The sequence below is a fragment of the Typopeltis vanoorti genome, chromosome 11, assembly GCF_054136105.1.
Source record: "Typopeltis vanoorti isolate ZY-2024b chromosome 11, IOZ_Tvanoo_1.0, whole genome shotgun sequence".
NCBI classification, from domain to species: Eukaryota; Metazoa; Arthropoda; class Arachnida; order Uropygi; family Thelyphonidae; genus Typopeltis; species Typopeltis vanoorti.
The window spans coordinates 20800614-20818176 of record NC_143559.1 but is presented as its reverse complement, the minus strand read 5'-3'; the positions used below and the strand labels follow the sequence as shown (position 1 = coordinate 20818176).

The following is a 17563-nucleotide window of genomic DNA, read 5'->3' as shown; positions in this document are numbered from 1 at the left end:
TTTTAAAAAAAAAGTATAATTGATTTTCAGTGAGCAAAAAAAAAAATTAAGTGAAAGTTATTTTATCAATATAAATTTTGTTAGCAATATTAATAAAATAATAATCAGTTACTCATCATCAGGGAAGTCAATTATAGGTGTAAAACAGTCACCAAATTTTTTAATTTTGGTCATGTTGAACTAATCGGAAATGATCAAGGCAGTAATATAATTGGTATTTCCATATGATTAACTTTTTGATTGCTTTTGAGTATTGTTACTTTTTTTTTTAAAGTTTGGATACTGATCAACTGGAGTGACTAATTTAAGGATTGTTGCCACTAGACTTCTGGAGGCAAAAATATGATCTTATTTGCTAAAACTACTCTAATTAAATTACTTTAGAATATAAATAATGGATTATATTATTTTTATGGATTTTGTTATATTTTTTCCTTTCATATTTTAAGAAATAATGGAAATGAGAGCAGAAGAGGACATGGAAGCATATGCAGTGAAGTCCTTTTTACAACACTTTGAGGCTCCTGTAGTTGGAATAGTATTTACCAATTTTAATAAGTATGACTCGGAACTCCCAGAAAATTTTGAATATAAACTGCGATATGCTTCGTATTCCAGCTTTGATACAAAATACAAGTATCATTTCCAGATCATCGTAGGACCTCGACATTTTGATAGTAAGTGAAAATGTTTTGTTATAATCTCATTATTATTGCAGGCATCTCCATGGGAGTCTAAGATTCATCACGGGAGACCCAAACTATCAACACAATATCTATCGTACCACTCCTTGAAAATCATTAACAAGCAAAGGGGTGGGGGGGGACAGACTATTAATTACATTCATGCACATATTAGCTCGTTTCTCAGTCTCAACTAACATACACAATATTACATGATTAAAGTTCAAAGGAACAATTGTAAAATGTTGTGTAGAGTAAAAAAATAAATAAATAAACTTATGAACGGTTATTAGTGATCACTTCCCAAAACTTGAATATCAGCATGTAGTCTGATCAGTTCAGGTTCAGACAATTTCATAGTTTCACATGTTTCTAGGAAAAGATGATCGAATTTGAACTTGCTGGAATGAGGAAATTTAGTAGGTTTCCAAAGAACTCTGTGCTTAGTGTCAATAGCATGCAAAGCAAGGCTAGACATATCTTTTCGGATTCCAAAAATCTAATGTAGCCTTGATTTATTCAATTTTAATCAATGCAGAATGGCTGGTGTGTCCAAAATAACAAAGATTGCATGAGCAGGGTACTTATTAGACACTTCGAAAGGAAAGAGGTGGTAATGCATCCTTTGTGGATGGTAGAAAGGAAGAGTTTCCAAGCTGGTTTGAGGAAGTGTGATTATTGTATAGATTGAATTTTCAAAGAATTCTTGCTATTTATTCTGAAGTTCCTTTAAGGTAGGGCATTAAAATTCTTTTCATATCAGGTAGTCTGGTAGAAGGATGATAATTATCAATAATTTTTTGAATGTTAGTTTTGTTGTATCCTTTACATATCAGATTGCTTTTATCAGAATTACTTCAGTTCCTGGAGAAAATGAACTCCTTGTACTCCTGTATGAAGTTCACTATTGAATGCGAGTCCAATAACCAACTAACCTTTTTTAATACCTTAATTATTCATAATCCCACAGGTCATGTTGAATTATCAGTTTATCATAAGCCAAGATACCAAGGCATGATATTAAAGCTTTACTGGCAGATACATATGCTCATCCTCCCATCATCATTCGTCACAAAAAATGAGTATTATCAAGTGCCTATTACTTAGAACTCACATGATCTGCTCTTCTGATCCCATTCTGTTAGATGAATGATTAAAATTAAAAGGAATCTGATATGTAATGGATACAACAAAACTCCTATTCAAAAACTTATTGTCATTCCACCAGACTACAATCTGATAAGAAAAGAATTTCAGTACCCTACCTTAAAGGAACCTCAGAACAAATAGCAATGATTCTTTAAATAGTCAATCTGTACACTTCCTTCAAACCAGCTTGGAAACTGTCTTCCTTCCTACCATCCACAAAGGATGCATTATCATAGCATCCTTTGTGGATGGTAGACATTCCATAGCCAGCATTCCAAAGTCCTGATATCATCTTAGTTACTCTTCTCTGGACCTTTCCAATGTTTTCACATCACACTGAAAACCAAGTGATCAAATCTGAGAACAATAATTAAAGCGTGGTCTGACCAGTGCTTCATACAGTGGCACAACCACTTCCTTATCCCTATATGTTAAAGAACTTGTTATCATACCAGTACTATGATGTGCATGCCCTCTAAACTTCAGTTTACTGTTAAATATCGCTCCCAAATCTCGAATCTCATCCACTTCCTGCAGTACAGCACATTCAATATAGTACAATACACAGCCTTATATCTCTGCATTCCAAAATGCAAAACCTGGCACTTATTAATATTAAAACTACACCCCCACTCCTTTGTACAAGTCAAAAGTCTATTTGAATCTTCCTCAAGGGAATTAACATCAGCAGTGCTACTTCATAATTCTTCCCAACTTTGCATCACTAGCAAACAACTGATGATCCCTAATCAGTCCACATGATATATAATTTACAAACAAGTTAAACAGCAGAGACCCAAGAACAGAACCCTGGAGCATGCCACTGATTACCCCCTCCCTTTTTTGAGACACTACTCCATCATACACAACTTGCTGGATTGGAGATTGGCTGTCTGAACAATACCAGCAAACTATGTATGATGAAGCAGTGCTTCAAAAAGGCAAAGTAATCAGTGGTGTGTCCCAGGGTTCTGTTCTTGGGCCCCTACTGTTTAACTTGTTTGTAAAGGATATATCATGTGGACTGACTAGGGATCATCAGTTGTTTTCTGATGATGCAAAGTTGGGAAGAATTATAAAGTAGCACCTAGACAAAGGAGTGGAGCTGTAGTTTTAATATTAATAAGTGCAAGGTTTTGCATTTTGGAATGCAGAAATATAAGGCTGTGACCAGTATACTATCTATTCCCATCCTATGCAGATTGTACCCTAACTTATCATGTGGTGATCTATGAAATGCCTTTGCCCTTATCTAACACACTCTTTGCCTTACCTTATCATAAAATGCAAGTAAATTGCTAAAACAAGACCTACCTTTTGTAGCTCCATGCTAAAGAATGCTATATCCATCAACCCAATTCTGTATTCTATTCCTAGCCAATCTCTCCAACACCTTGACTACAATTGCAGTTATACAGACTGGTCTATAATAGGAAACTTCTATTCTAGAACCATGCTTGTGGAGTGGTACTATTTTGTCTTCTTTCCACTTCTTAGTATCCCTACCTGCTGCAAGACTTTCATTAAACAATCAGGGCAATAGCATAGCCAACTGTTGTGACCTTAAGAATATGTGGCAATATGTCATTCATTCCTGTAATCCTTATTAACATCTAACCCAATCAACACCAGATACGCTTCAGATTCTTTCACCTCCAATTCTCCTGTTTGTCCCCCCTCCCTTCTTGTTATTTGTAGCCATTTAGGTGGTAATCTTAATTTTATTTTAAAGAGGAAGTGGTCACTACTTATTTCACATCCTCTGTGAACTCTAACATCTAAAGAGAACATTGATGTCTTTTCATTTAAGATAAAATAATCTATTATTGATTTTCATCCTCTTGCTGCCCAAGTATATTTATGTATGTCTTTATGTTTATAGAAAGAATTCATTATTTTAATTATCATCATCATCATCATCATCATCAAATTCCTGCCATGTACCCTCAAGGGGTGTACAGGATATGACAGTACTACATGAAAAAATTACATCATTACTAACTTCCTATCTACAATTTTCCTCCAAATCAGTCTGTTACTTGTCAAGACTCCAACATTATCAGATCTTATATTTCTATCATCTAAGGCACTTTGTACCGTATCAATCCACCTATATCTTGGTCTTCCTCTGGGTCGTTTTCCTGCCAACCTGGCAGAGAACACTTGTTTTGCTAATCTTTCCTCTCCCATTCTATTTAAGTGACCATACCATCTGAGATTAGCTCTGCTAATGCATTCCTGGATGCTGACAATGTCAAGTTCTTTCCTAATATCCTCATTTTTAATATGATATTGCCATTGATGCCATCTGTTCACGCCTCTAATCTTTCTCAGGACTCTCATATCTGCGGTCTCTAGTCTTTGGTCAAGTGTTTTACTTCTGACCCAGCTCTCAGATCCATAAGTTAAAATTGGTTTGAACACAGTCTTGTATACAGCTAATTTAGTGTTCCGACTAATTTCTCTCTTTTTCCATATGAATTTATTCAATTGACTTCCCACGATACCAGCTTTGCTGATTCTGTTGTCTATTTCTATATTTAGTTTACCATCTTCAGTAAAAATTGTGCCTAAGTAGCTGAAATGTTTTACTTGTTCCACAGGTTCTCCATTCACAACACAGTTGACATTTTCAATGATTCTGCCTATTTTCATTGTCTTTGTCTTTTTATTGCTGACTTTCATACCATATCTATTACAACAGCTATTCAATTTAGTCAGAGAATCTTGCAGACTTGTAGCGGATTTATTTAGAAGTATAACATCATCTGCATAAAGCAAAGAGCTGACATTAACATCTCCAATTTTGATATCAGGTTTAATACCACATTCCTTCATAATGTGATCCATATAGATAATGAATAACAGAGGGGATAATGTACATCCTTGTCTCACACCAGATTTAACATTAAACCATCTTCCTGAACTTCCTTCAATTCTAACTGCTGACTCACAACTCAAATAAAGACTAAGTATTGCTTGATATAATGCCCCATTGACACCATATAACTGCAGCGTATTGAATAGCTTCTCTCTTGGCACCTTGTCATATGCCTTTTCCAAATCGACAAAACTTAAATACAGATCTTTGTTATATTCCCATGCTTTCTCGACTATTTGTCGTAAAGTGAAGATCTGATCCTGACAGCCTCTATTTGGCCTGAATCCAGCTTGTTCTTCACCAAGCTTTTCTTCCACAATTCTTCTCAACCGTTTCTCAAGTATACTTGCATAGATCTTGCCAGGAACACTCAGTAGGGAAATACCTCTGTAATTCTCACATTCAGTTTTATTTCCCTTTTTATATATGGGTACTATGAGAGCTTTACTCCAATCATCGGGAATTCGTCCCTCTGTCCAGGCTTTCTGAACTATGCAGTGCAGCCACTGTAAGACTCTTATACCACCATACTTCAGCATTTCTGGTCGAATATCATCTACTCCTGCTGCCTTTCCACATTTCAAGCCTTTGATGGCTTTTTCTACTTCAAGTATGGATATGTATTCCTGACTGCATGCCTGGTCAGTGTTTTTTACCACTGTGCTGTCATCACTGCTTGTTTCATTTAGCAGTTTTTCAAAGTGATTACTCCATACTTCAAGGATATCTTTTTCTCCTGTTTTCATTTCACCTTTATCATCTCTAATTCCTTTTACAGCACACTTTCCTCCATTCCTAAGCTTCTTCAACAACCTCCAGAATATTTTGCCACCTTCTTGATATTTATTTTCTATATTCTTGCCAAAGTCCTCCCATGACTTTTGTTTAGCCAGTTTTACACACTGTTTAGCTTTCTTACATTTGTCTCTGTATTCTGTAAGAGTAAAAGCTGACTTATTTGCCAGGAACTTTTGATATGCTTTCTTCTTTTCCTTCACTGCCTCTTTAACTTCCTGTGTCCACCAGGGAGTTCTGATTTTTTTATCCTTGCAGACAACCTCACCACATGCCTCTCTGGCAGAATCAATCAATGTTTTCTTCAGAGTTTGCCACTGAATCTCCAAGGTTTGATTCCTGTTCTCAAACTCTTTCATTTTCTTTTCAATAATATTTCTGTATTTTAGTCTACAGTTCACATCTGAGAGCTGCTCAACTTTTATTCGCTTTAAAACTTTCTTACATGTTATTCTTTTCAATATGAAATTCAATTTTATCCTGCTCAAGACTAAATAGTGATCACTTCCAATTTCAAATCCTCTGTACACTCTGGTGTCCTGCACCAGGGAGAAAACATCACTATCAACAATAACATAGTCAATGAGACTTTTCTTATTCCTAGCCTCTTCTCTCCATGTGAATTTGTGCACATTTTTATGTTGGAACATGGTGTTAGTAATAACCAGTCCATGTCCTGAGCAGAAATCCAACAGATATTTGCCATTATTATTAGCTTTGCTCTTTTCTCCAAATTTTCCCAAAATATTTTTGTATGTCTCACAATCATTTCCTACTCTACTATTTAGATCCCCAACAAGGACCAACTTTTCCTTTTTCATTGTGTCAGTTGCTTTTTCTAAAGCCTCAAAAAATTCCTCTACTTCTACCTTAGTAGAACATTCTGTGGGACCATAGGCACAAATAAGTCTCATTGTCCAGTTCCCCATTCTCATATTTGCCCACATTACTCTACTTGAGACTGACTGCCATTCAAGAAGATTAGCCTCGTATTTTGTGTTGAATACTATGGCTACTCCTTCTTTTCCTTGATTGTCATTGCCTGAATATAACATTTTGTATTTATTGCTCAGAAAGACCTCACCAGTTTTGGTCTTTTTTGTTTCAGTCACCCCTATTATGTCGATCTGGTACTTATCTAATTCCTCAGCTAGCTCCATTTCTTTGCCATTCAGGCTTCTTACGTTGATAGTACCGATCTTTAACTCTAGTGATGTTGAGTTGGGGTTTGTTTTCATATTTGTTCCAGTAGCTGACTTTTCGCTGTTCGCCCTGGTTCCCTGGCGAAAACAACGGGGGCCTTGTTTAACCGGGCGACGCCCCAGCCGGCATGAAATTTTGTCATGTTGTACCATCATTTTTTATTTTGATTTAACCAATAAGAATACAATTTGGTCGGCTAAATCCCAAATTGCCAGCCCATCCTCGTTCGTTCAGTATCAAAGTAGATACCCAACAGGGTGCACCACGAGAAGGTGAGGATTGGACATTAGGTCAGAAGCCCTGGTCGGTTCTCCGCATTCCTTTAAAGGCTATGTGGAGGTCTCCTTTTTGACCCTTATTATTATTCGTGACACCTCCAAGGAGTCCGAAGACTCATCGCAAAAGGTCCAAAGACTCATCACCTACTATACAACACTTCGTCTCCACTACTGCACCAACCCTCTACTATCAATCACCTACATCAACGCCATCTACTGCCCACAACTGCCACCAAAGGTTATTAAGGTTATTATAAACTGCAAAGTCAATCAATTTTTTACCATTCCTGTTTAGAGTATGTTCATATATTTCTATATTATTATTAATTTTCGTGTTTCCAATTCTTGCATTTAAGTCTCCTGCTAATATTACATAATCATCTTTGTTTATTATATATATTTTGTAACTGATCAATGTTATCCTGTTCTCTTCCTTCTTATGGGGCATATAAACCAATTATTGTTAAATAACCTCTATCTATTTTTATTCTAGCGTCTATTATTCTTTCATTCCTTAATTTATAATGTTTTAACTGTTTTGAAAGGGAATTATGAATCAAAATCATAACACCTGCTTGGGCTCTATGGTCTCTGTCAACTCCACTATATTATTATTATTGTTCCAGGCAACTCCAAGGAGTCGACAGACTCATCGAGGGAGGCCCTAACATCATGTCAAGAACAACTATTTGACATTGACACAGTATCTATCATACCTTGCCTTGAACTCATTCACGGTCGTAGCATCCACAACAGACTCTGGAAGCTTATTCCACTCATTCACCACTCTCCAAGTAAAAAACCTAGCTCTAACACCTTGTCAACCATGCTCTTGCCCAGCTTCCATGCATGGCTCCTAGTCCTCCCACCACCAGTTATTTTCAGAAATATCTTCTGGATCTATCTTGTAGAAACCCTTTAGTAATTTGAATGTCTCAATCATATCACCCCTCCTTTGCCTATTGTCCAATCTCTGCAACCTGCAAATCTTCAACCTATTCTCATAAGGTTCATTCCACAGACCTTCTATCATCTTGGTCACTCGTCTCTGGATCCTCTCCACTTCCTCCCCATCACGAAGAAACCCTGGTGCCCATAACTGGGCACAGTAGTCCAGATAGGGTCTTATCAAGGCTCGATACAGAGGAACAACAACTTGTTTGTCTCTGCATGTTAAAGTATTTTTCAGAAGCCAAGTGATTTGATGAGCTGATTTAGTCACTTTTGCAATGTGCCCCCTAAACTTCAACTCCCTATCCACCAACACTCCCAAATCCCTGGCCTCATCAATCTCCTGGAGTACGGTTCCACCAATGCGATATACTGCTGCTATTCTTTTCACCCCAAAACGCATAACCTTACACTTTGCCACATTAAACTGACATCCATTTTTCCTAGCCCAGTCCTCCAAACTATCCAAATCATCCTGTAACATTTTGACATGTGCACTCACAATTGCTCTACCCAACTTTGCATCATCAGCAAACAAGTGAACACTTCCTCTCAAATCCTTTACTATGTGCAGTGGTCCAAGAACAGAGCCCTGCGGCACACCACTAGTCACAAGCCGTCTTTTAGACTCCACTCCTGCATAAACCACTCTCTGGTATCTCTCCTTCAACCACCCTCCTATCCATCTCACCAACCCTATATCTATCCCATCTGCTCCAATTTATATTACATTAAAATTTTCAGTTCTCATGGTTCCTTTTAATTTCTTTTTTGTTTCAGTGATTACTGCTATTTGAAGATTTCTTTCATTTAATATTTGGTCTAATTCTATTTCTTTATATGCTATTCCTCTTACATTCCAGTTTGCTATATGTATTATATTTGTTTGTTTCCATTTTCGTTTTACCTTTTCCATTCCATGGTCTTTTTTCCATACCATCGTTTTTTCCATAGATTCATTCCAATTATCTTTCTCTGTCTGCTTGATAGTAGAATAATGTTCTCCATTTCAGGTGACTAGCCTGATGATGAATAGTCTAGTAGTAGGTCTGCTACCATAAGGCTTCTGAACTAGCCTTCTTCCAAATTTAAATCCATAGGAGGAATAGGGTATATTGAAGAGGAAAGAGTAGATTATAGCAGAATAGAGTAGTGTTATGTCGGGTACTTCCCTGTTATTTATTATTTATATTATATACTAATCTTGCTTATTCTCAGCTATTCTGTTGCCAACAAATTTATATTCTTTAAGTCGACTGCACCAGCCGGCAACTGAATTCAGAGACACAATTTTAAAACTACTGAAAACAATATAGGGATCGAGTGGTTTGCAGTCGTGGTCCCCCTTTCTTAGTTGCTAATGGATTCCCCTACTAATTATGCATGGTCCGAATTTTAACAAGTGGTAACTCAATTCTCAGAACAATGACAGACTCATGAGGTTTGAATTAAAGAAATACATTTATTTTAGACAAATACATATATACACTTCAGTTAGAAATTTCAATTCTAAAGAGCCTGAACTCCCCCCCCTCCCCTTTTAAGTTAATGTATCCAAAAGCTTTACTCTAAAATCTTATACTATCAATCTCATACTCTTCTTTGTATAACTACATTCAGGCTCGGTTAATTTCTACTGAGTTGCTCAGTTCATATATATAGGAATAACGCATATACATAGATATATTCTACAATCCTAGTGTGAAGCATATCAGACGTGCTCCATCTTGCAAAATTCACGAGACAATATTCTCTCTTATGTTCAGGCTTTATCCTCCCCCAAAATTCAGTCAATATTTAAATTCAAATTTAATACAATGATAACAATGTTTCTTCTAACATAAACAGTCCGAAGCCTTGGTTCCCAGCTCAGTTTAAGCTTAGGGTGTCACTTGCTCTTTAGACGTAGACAGAATGTCCAAAAGATTACAGTTCTTTAGATACAAAGTAGAAGTTGACTATATGGAGCTCCTTAATGTTCTGTTTCCTATACCATCTTTGATTATTATTCAATTTTAATACGAAAGCTTGCATCTTACCGTTTTTGCTTTTCTGGTAGGTATTGGGACTTCCTTAACTAGACTTCTGGGTTTCCTCACCGTATATTTCTTATGGCGTCTGTGATATACTTCTATTCTTTTTGAAAGAGATTCACCTCTTCGCTGATTTATACATTGGCTTGGCTAACCGACGGCCGTTTTCTGGAACTCTGGCCGCATTCCTCAGCTGTGCCTACGGTCGACGTGGCACGTACAGCAACAGGAGACTGTTGCTGGGCACGGCGGCAAGCTTCACAGCTATCCAGCACTTGAACCAGGAACAGAAAAAAAGAGAGCGATTGAATTCCGCGCTGAAACGTATATAGCTAACGTAAGCGCCCTCTCTTGGTGACTACGTCATGCACATAGCGGCGGCCGATTGGTCACCGCAGCTCCGAACTGTTTTTGACATGGCTCAATACATATATCATCTTATATACATCTTTCAGCATTTATACAAATTTTCCCTTTGTTAAATAATCCTCAAACATTATTTATTTACATTATGGGTTTCTCAAAATTTACTTAATATCTACTAAAAATATGTTTAGACATAGTTCTGAATCACCAAGATGCACATTTTCTTCTGAAGGCATAAGCATATCCATGGCCTTTAACGTTACTTTATGTTGGGTTGGAAATAGGATGACTCATTAAAAATGATGAATCGGCACTTTTTCCGACACAACAGTAGAATTATTATTATTATTATTACGGGTATCTCCATGGAGTCAATAGACTCATCACGGGAGACCCAAACTAGCAAAACAATATCTGCTTGAATTCATTTACAGACGAAGAACTCGCAACTGAGTCAGGTAATGAATTCCACTCATTCACTGCCCTCCAGGTGAAAAACCTTGTTCTCACACCCTTGTTAACCACACTTTTCTTTAATTTCCAGGGATGACCTCTTGTTCTTCCATCACTATCACACAGCTGAAACATTTCCCCCTGCATCAATCTCATAAAACCTTTTAGTAATTTAAATGTTTCTATCATGTCCCCTCTTTTCCACCTATCACCCAACCTCTGCAATCCACATGCTCCAATCTATCAATGTAGGAAGCATTTTTTACATCACTCGCCAACCTAGTCACTTTCCTCTGAACCCTCCACAACCTCCTCATCTCCAAGGAATCCAGGTGACCAGACCTGAGCATAGTAATCCAAATCTGGAAGTATCAATGCTTTATAAAGGAGAATAATAACCTCTTTATCTGTGGATGTTAGTGTGTTCCTCAATAACCACATAATCCTATGTGTAATCTTGGACACCTCAGTAATGTGTCTCCCTATCCACCAACACTCCTAAGTCCCTAGCCTCATCATTGATGGAACAGTACTCCAAGAGATTGATGAGGCTAGGGACTTAAGATTACCGGCTATGTACAACATTGATTGTACATAGCCGGTAATCTTTTAATCCCAAAATGTATAACCTTCACGTTTCCACGGTGAACTGACATCCATTACCCTTTGCCCATTTTGCCAGCTTATTTAAATCATCCTGCAAACTCTCAACATCAGCTTGATTTTTTATTGTGGTACCCAACTTTGCATCATCAGCTTGATTTTTTTATTGTGCTACCCAACTTTGCATCATCAGCAAACAACTGAATATCTCCCCTCAAGCCATTTCCTATATCATTTATATACAAATATAAATGATATAGGAAATTTATATATCATTTGGATACTAAACTAGTGATATGGATAGGAGAATGGCCCAAGCACAGAGCCGTGAGGCACACCACTGGTCACATGCCTCATCCTGGACTCTGCTCCTCCATACACCACCTTCTGGTATTTCTCCCTGGGCCATTATCCTATCCATATCACTAGTTTAGTATCCATTCCCATCTGTTCCAATTTGCGTAACAGTGTTCGATGGGGTATCCTGTCAAAAGCGTTAGCAAAATCCGCTGTATAGCCATTTCCTTTGTCCAACTCAGATGTCATCCTATTACAAAACGTAAATAGATTGCTAAGGCAGGATCTACCTTTAACAAAATCATGTTGACCCCTATAGAGTATCATATCCTGATCCACCCATTCTTGAATTTTGTCTTTAACCAACTTTTCCGATACTTTTACTACCACTCCCGAGATGGTGACTGGTCTGTAATTAATTACCACAGTTTTAGAGCCACCTTTATGCAAAGGAACTACTTTGCCTTCCTTCCATTCCCTAGGGACCATACCAGAGTTCAAACTTAAGTTAAAAAACCAAGTAAGAGGCGTTGACAATTCCTTTGCACATTCACTCAACACCCGAGCTGATATTCCATCTAAACCTACAGCAGTGTTTGCATTTAAATTTTGCCATATATTAAATGTCTCTGATTTCTTAACTTCAATTCTCACATTAGTTATTGCTACAGGTACAGAGATATCCTCACTTGGGTGATAGACTTTTGAAAAGTGATCACTCAGTAACTCGACTATTACATCTGAATTTGTCACCTCAATACCATCAGCACCCACTAAAGTTATCCTTCCAAAGTCATTCTTCCTTTTACTTGCCACGTAGCGGAAGAACTCTTTGGGATTATCCTTGATCTCATTGGCTAAGGTCTTCTCGAATTTTGATTTAGCTTTTCTTACTATGCTGTAACCTTCCTAGCTTGAGCCTTGTACTGCTCATTGGTGTACTGATCGCCTTTCTCCTTGTACATTCTCCATAACATTTTCTTTTTTTGCAGATCCAATTTGATACTACTGCTCATCTATCTAATGCCTACCTTATTTGTCTTTCTGACCATGGGGACACAATCTGATATTGCTTTCCTCAAATACCCACTGATTTTATCCCATGCACTGCTAACATCTTTCCCTTGCAATATGTTCTTCCATGGGATGGCTGTAAGCTCACTCCGAAGCTTGTTATAATTGCCTAACCTGTATTCCATATATACCCCTTCTTAACAGAAAAATCCACAGATTTTGCAACCTCCCAAGTCAATACCACATGACCGCTCTTACCAATTGGAGGTAACAAGGACACCTTACTTATGCATATATCCTCTTAACCAATGACCAGGTCCAACACTCTCACACCACGTGTCCCTTCAGTTATGTACTGTTTCAAGTACCGTATTTGCTGGCGTATAAGACACACTTTTTTTTCTTTGAAAATAGGTGTGAAAAACAGGGTGCATCTTATATGCCGATACTCAGTTTTTTTATTACTTTCATTTCTGGAAATTTTCTCTGTTCCGAGTTATGCGATTTCTTTCTTGCTTCCTTGCAGTGTGTGAGAGCATTCCAGTTACGTTGGTTATGTATTCCATTTACTGGAATACATTCTAGTATTCCAGTTATGGATAGATAACATTTGGTCTAGGCACTCTGGTAGACTGTTGAAGAAGCCTGCCCTGCTAGTATGGGATCAGTTTCGTTCTCACAGAACAGAAGATGTTAAAAATAAACTCAAGGAATTGAAAACTTAGTTAGCTGTAATTCCAGGAGGTCTAACTAGTCAGCTTCAACCTTTAGATGTCTGTATTAATAAACCATTTCAGGGATTTATGAAGGAGAAGTGGAACACTGCATCCAGAAGACTGCTGGATGCAGTCTTCAGATTTTGAGGTTATGCCATCTGGAAGAAGGAAGAGGCCTAGCATTTTGCAAGTTTGTGAGTGGGTCAAAGCGTCATGGGATGCTGTGAAAACTGAGACAGTGGTTAAATCATTTAAGAAGTGTGGCATTAGTAATGCACTGGATGGTACAGAGGACAATTTGTTGTATGAGGACTCAGATTATGATTTAGAAAAGGTTTCAAGTGTGTTTTATTTAGCTGTGGAGATGAATTTCTGGGTTTTGATGAAGAAGATTAAGAGGTGGATACTCTTTGCTAGTTAGATTAGGTATTTGCTGAAAGTAGACATGCTTATTACATTCTTATTACATTTTATCTGAAATACTGTAAATTCATTATAATATTCAGTGATAAATTTTTTTCCTAAAAAATGTGTACCAAAAAGGGGGGGGGGGTGTCTTATAGGCCGGTGCATCTTATACGCAGGCAAATACGGTAATTATCTCGCAGAAGATGTATGAACTCCATTTCCTTTTTGCCACGTGATATTTCCTCCTTCCAATTGATATCACCATAATTAAAATCCCCCATAATAATCACTAAACCTGCACTCATTGCACTAATTTGCTGATGCATGAATTCAATATTCCTCCCCCTGTATACCCCCCCCCCTGGCCTATAGCAGCAACCAACTGTATATTTGGTTGTGTTGGTCACTATTTCACACCAGACCACCTCAAATGAACTCTCATTCACATGTTTATGATCTTCATGTACTATATTTTTTGGCTGCAACACATCAGCTATCATCAACAGTACTCCCCCCCCCCATTTTATCTTCTCTATCCTCCCTGAAAATACTGTACCCATCACATTCAATTCCAGTGACCACATTTTCTGTTGACATCCGAGTTTCACTAATGCATACAACTTTTGGTGAGATTACACTGACTAATGCCAAAAATTCTTCCCTCTTGTTTCGAATGCTTCTTTTATTGGTATGCAAAAAAAAAGTTTCTCTCTCTTGCACTCAACCTTTTCAATTTTAGTTTCCATGCCCAATTACTTCAACTTGTTCAGGAAACAGTAACTTCTTCAATCGCTTATGACCTTTCATGTTCAGATACAACCCATCTCTAGCATACAACTGTCTTTTTCCTTCAAACACACTCCAGACATCAACAAATTCCAGACCTCTTTTTTTTTGCACATTCTTGCAATCATATCATTCATTATCATCGCTCGTCTATTTAACTCATAATTGTCAAAACAAGGCAGCACGCACACACACTATCCTCCCATTGACACTTTTCTTCTTCACAATATCTAACAATGTTCTTAAATCTTTTGCTACCTGATTTATACTACCACTCAGGTCATTTGTACCCACCATAACTATCATCTTGTCTGCATCATGCCCTCTCTTTATTGCTAAAGCCACTCTCTCTATTGTCCCACCAGCCAGGCACTCCTCAGTCATACTGCTCTCCATACCCTTAATCATAGAATCACTATATATTTTACCACTCTTAACTATAGTTGAGGTTTATAGAGGGGACATAGATATAGGCCAGAAATGGAAAGACCACATGGCCCTTGAGTACTCTAATAGCATAAGGGTCATAAAATAAGAAGAGTTGGCTGATAAGGCCTTATAGGAAAGATTAAAGTGAGTGGATCTTCTTAAAGGTAGAGGAAGAAGAAGAGGATAGATCCAGCTAGGGGACCATGGGAGTGCCGCTTCCCTTACAATCAAGGTAATTGTCCCTTATGGCCCACGAGTCCTTATTCAATATATTTGGACCACCCCACCATATATGTGATGGGCTCCCCTATCTGCCACCCAGTGGACATGCTCTCTAAAGGTTACACGGTTCCCCGAAAGTGAACATGAGGTGGACATGAAAGAGGGAAACAGAGGTTTTGAGGCAATGTGGTGTGAGATGGAGGTTGACAGAAAGCAATATTTAGTTTGATATGGCTATAGGCCAGTGAATGTAGAGGGAGGTGATGAAGAAATTTATAAGCAACTTTGGCTAATGAACAAGAGAAGGGTGATTTTAATTATGGAGGTATAGATTGGAATGAAGAGATAACCTTTGAGAATAAGGAAATGAATTTCTCAAGTCCTTGAAAGATGACTATCTTAGTTAAAATGTAAAGGAGGGCATGATGGAATTGAGAGTTTTAGTTTTGATAATTTCATCAGAGGATGTGATTGAGTGTGGTTTCACACTTCCCTCCAGTGGGTGAGTGTAATCATGAAGTGATTACCTGTTTTGTGGCTAGCCATGTGAAGACAGCTGTGAGGAAAGAAAATACATGGAAGTTCAAGGCAAGTGATTATGACAAGCTTAAGAGATAGCCTGAAGCTATAGCATGGAATGAGAAGTTGAGCAGAAAGGGAATAAATGCTGATTGGAACAGAAAATGAGATACTTAATAGCAATGTGTGAATATATTCTGAAGGTCAAAAGGCTGAATAATGTAGTTGTGAAATGGATGAATAGATTAAGCACAAAATCTGGTGGAAGGCACTATGGATGGAGCACAAGATGAATAATGTAATAATCAGTTTCATGAGGAGTATTCAAAACAGGCTGGGGGGGGGGAGTGACTTAGTTGGTAGGACTAAGGACAACAAAAGTGTAGTACAAACAGAAATTATCAAATCAAGCCAAGAAAAACTCCTGGGAGTTTTTTTGATATGTGGCAAGTAGAAAGAAGAATGATTATGGTATGATGATATTAATGGAAGAAAGTGGGAGATTGGTAACTTTTGCAGAGGACATAGTGGAGGTATTTAGTGAGCAGTTCATTAGGGCATTTCATTCTCAGTGTGAAATCAGAACTTCCATAGTGAAGAGAATGAAATGAAATGAGAGAAGACTTAATGTTGACCTAGGAAGATACATATGAGGAGTTAAGTAAGCTAGATGTCAATTAGACTTGATGACATATCACCCCATGTCTTAAGGGAATGTTCCAGAGAATTAAGCAGCCTTGGCCTAGCTGTTTAACAAGATTCTTGAAACAGCACAAGTCCCAAAGGAGCAGGAAGATGAAATTGTTCTGCTTTATAAAGGTGGTGATAAGGTGAAGGCCACAAATTATATGTTTCTGGTTGTAGTTAAGATTTTGGAGAGGTTGATGAATGAGAGATTGGATACAAAAGTGGGTTGATAACAGTGATATTCTTTGTGCTTGTCAGCTTTATTTTGTTAAAGGGAGGTCATGATTTTACAAACTTGCATATGTATGATAACAAGGTGGGAGTGTGTATTGGACAAGAGAGTTTCATATGCAGTAGTATACTTAGATTTTGCAAAGATTTTTGATAGATTTTCACACTACAAGTTGGTAACTAAACCAAAGCAGATGGGATTGAATAAATAGATTAGTGAGTTGGATAGGCATCAGCACATTATGTATGGGATTGCAGTATCAAGAAGGAAGAAGGTCAACTAGGGGTATGCCACAGGGATCTGGTTTGGGACTATTGTTATTTAATTTGCATGTTAGTGATATTGGGATGAATTTAACTTGTGATATATAACTGTTTGCAGATGATGCAAAACTGGGGAGAGTGATGAGGAATTATACAGATGTGGCCTTAGAGGACTTGAATAGATTGTACGGGTGCACAACAGTTTGGAACTGTCAGTTTAATGTTGCAAAGTGTAAAGTTCTGAAATTTGGTATGCAACAGTCAGATGCAAAATATGTACTTTGTGGGGAAATCTTGGAGGAAGTTGAGGAGACAAAGAGACCTTGGAGTGGTGGTGGTGAGCAGGAATCTGAAATTCAGAGGTCACATTGCACAAATTGTGAAATCGTCACATGGGATAATGGCAATAATGTGGAAGGACCTTAACTTTCAGAAACAAAGAGGTTCTGATTCCATTGTATAAGTCCTTGATCAGGTCTTGTATGGATTATTGTACACAGATTTAGTCTCCTGGCTTACTTTTTGATGAGGATATGTTGGAAAGGGTCCAGAGAAGACTGACGAAGGTGGTAAGTCGTTGTTAGAATCTACAATA

The 17563-nt window shown here is 37.6% G+C and overlaps 1 protein-coding gene across 1 annotated transcript in view; it reads left to right on the top strand.

Annotated features, from left to right (window-relative positions):
• The window catches only part of LOC150101358 (phospholipid-transporting ATPase ABCA3-like), a 197056-nt gene that overhangs the window by 27939 nt on the left and 151554 nt on the right, over window positions 1–17563 (top strand). The window contains exon 2 of the mRNA XM_090400779.1: window positions 450–677. Coding sequence (XP_090256905.1) covers window positions 450–677 — 228 coding nt within the window. The remainder of the gene's footprint in view (window positions 1–449; window positions 678–17563) is intronic.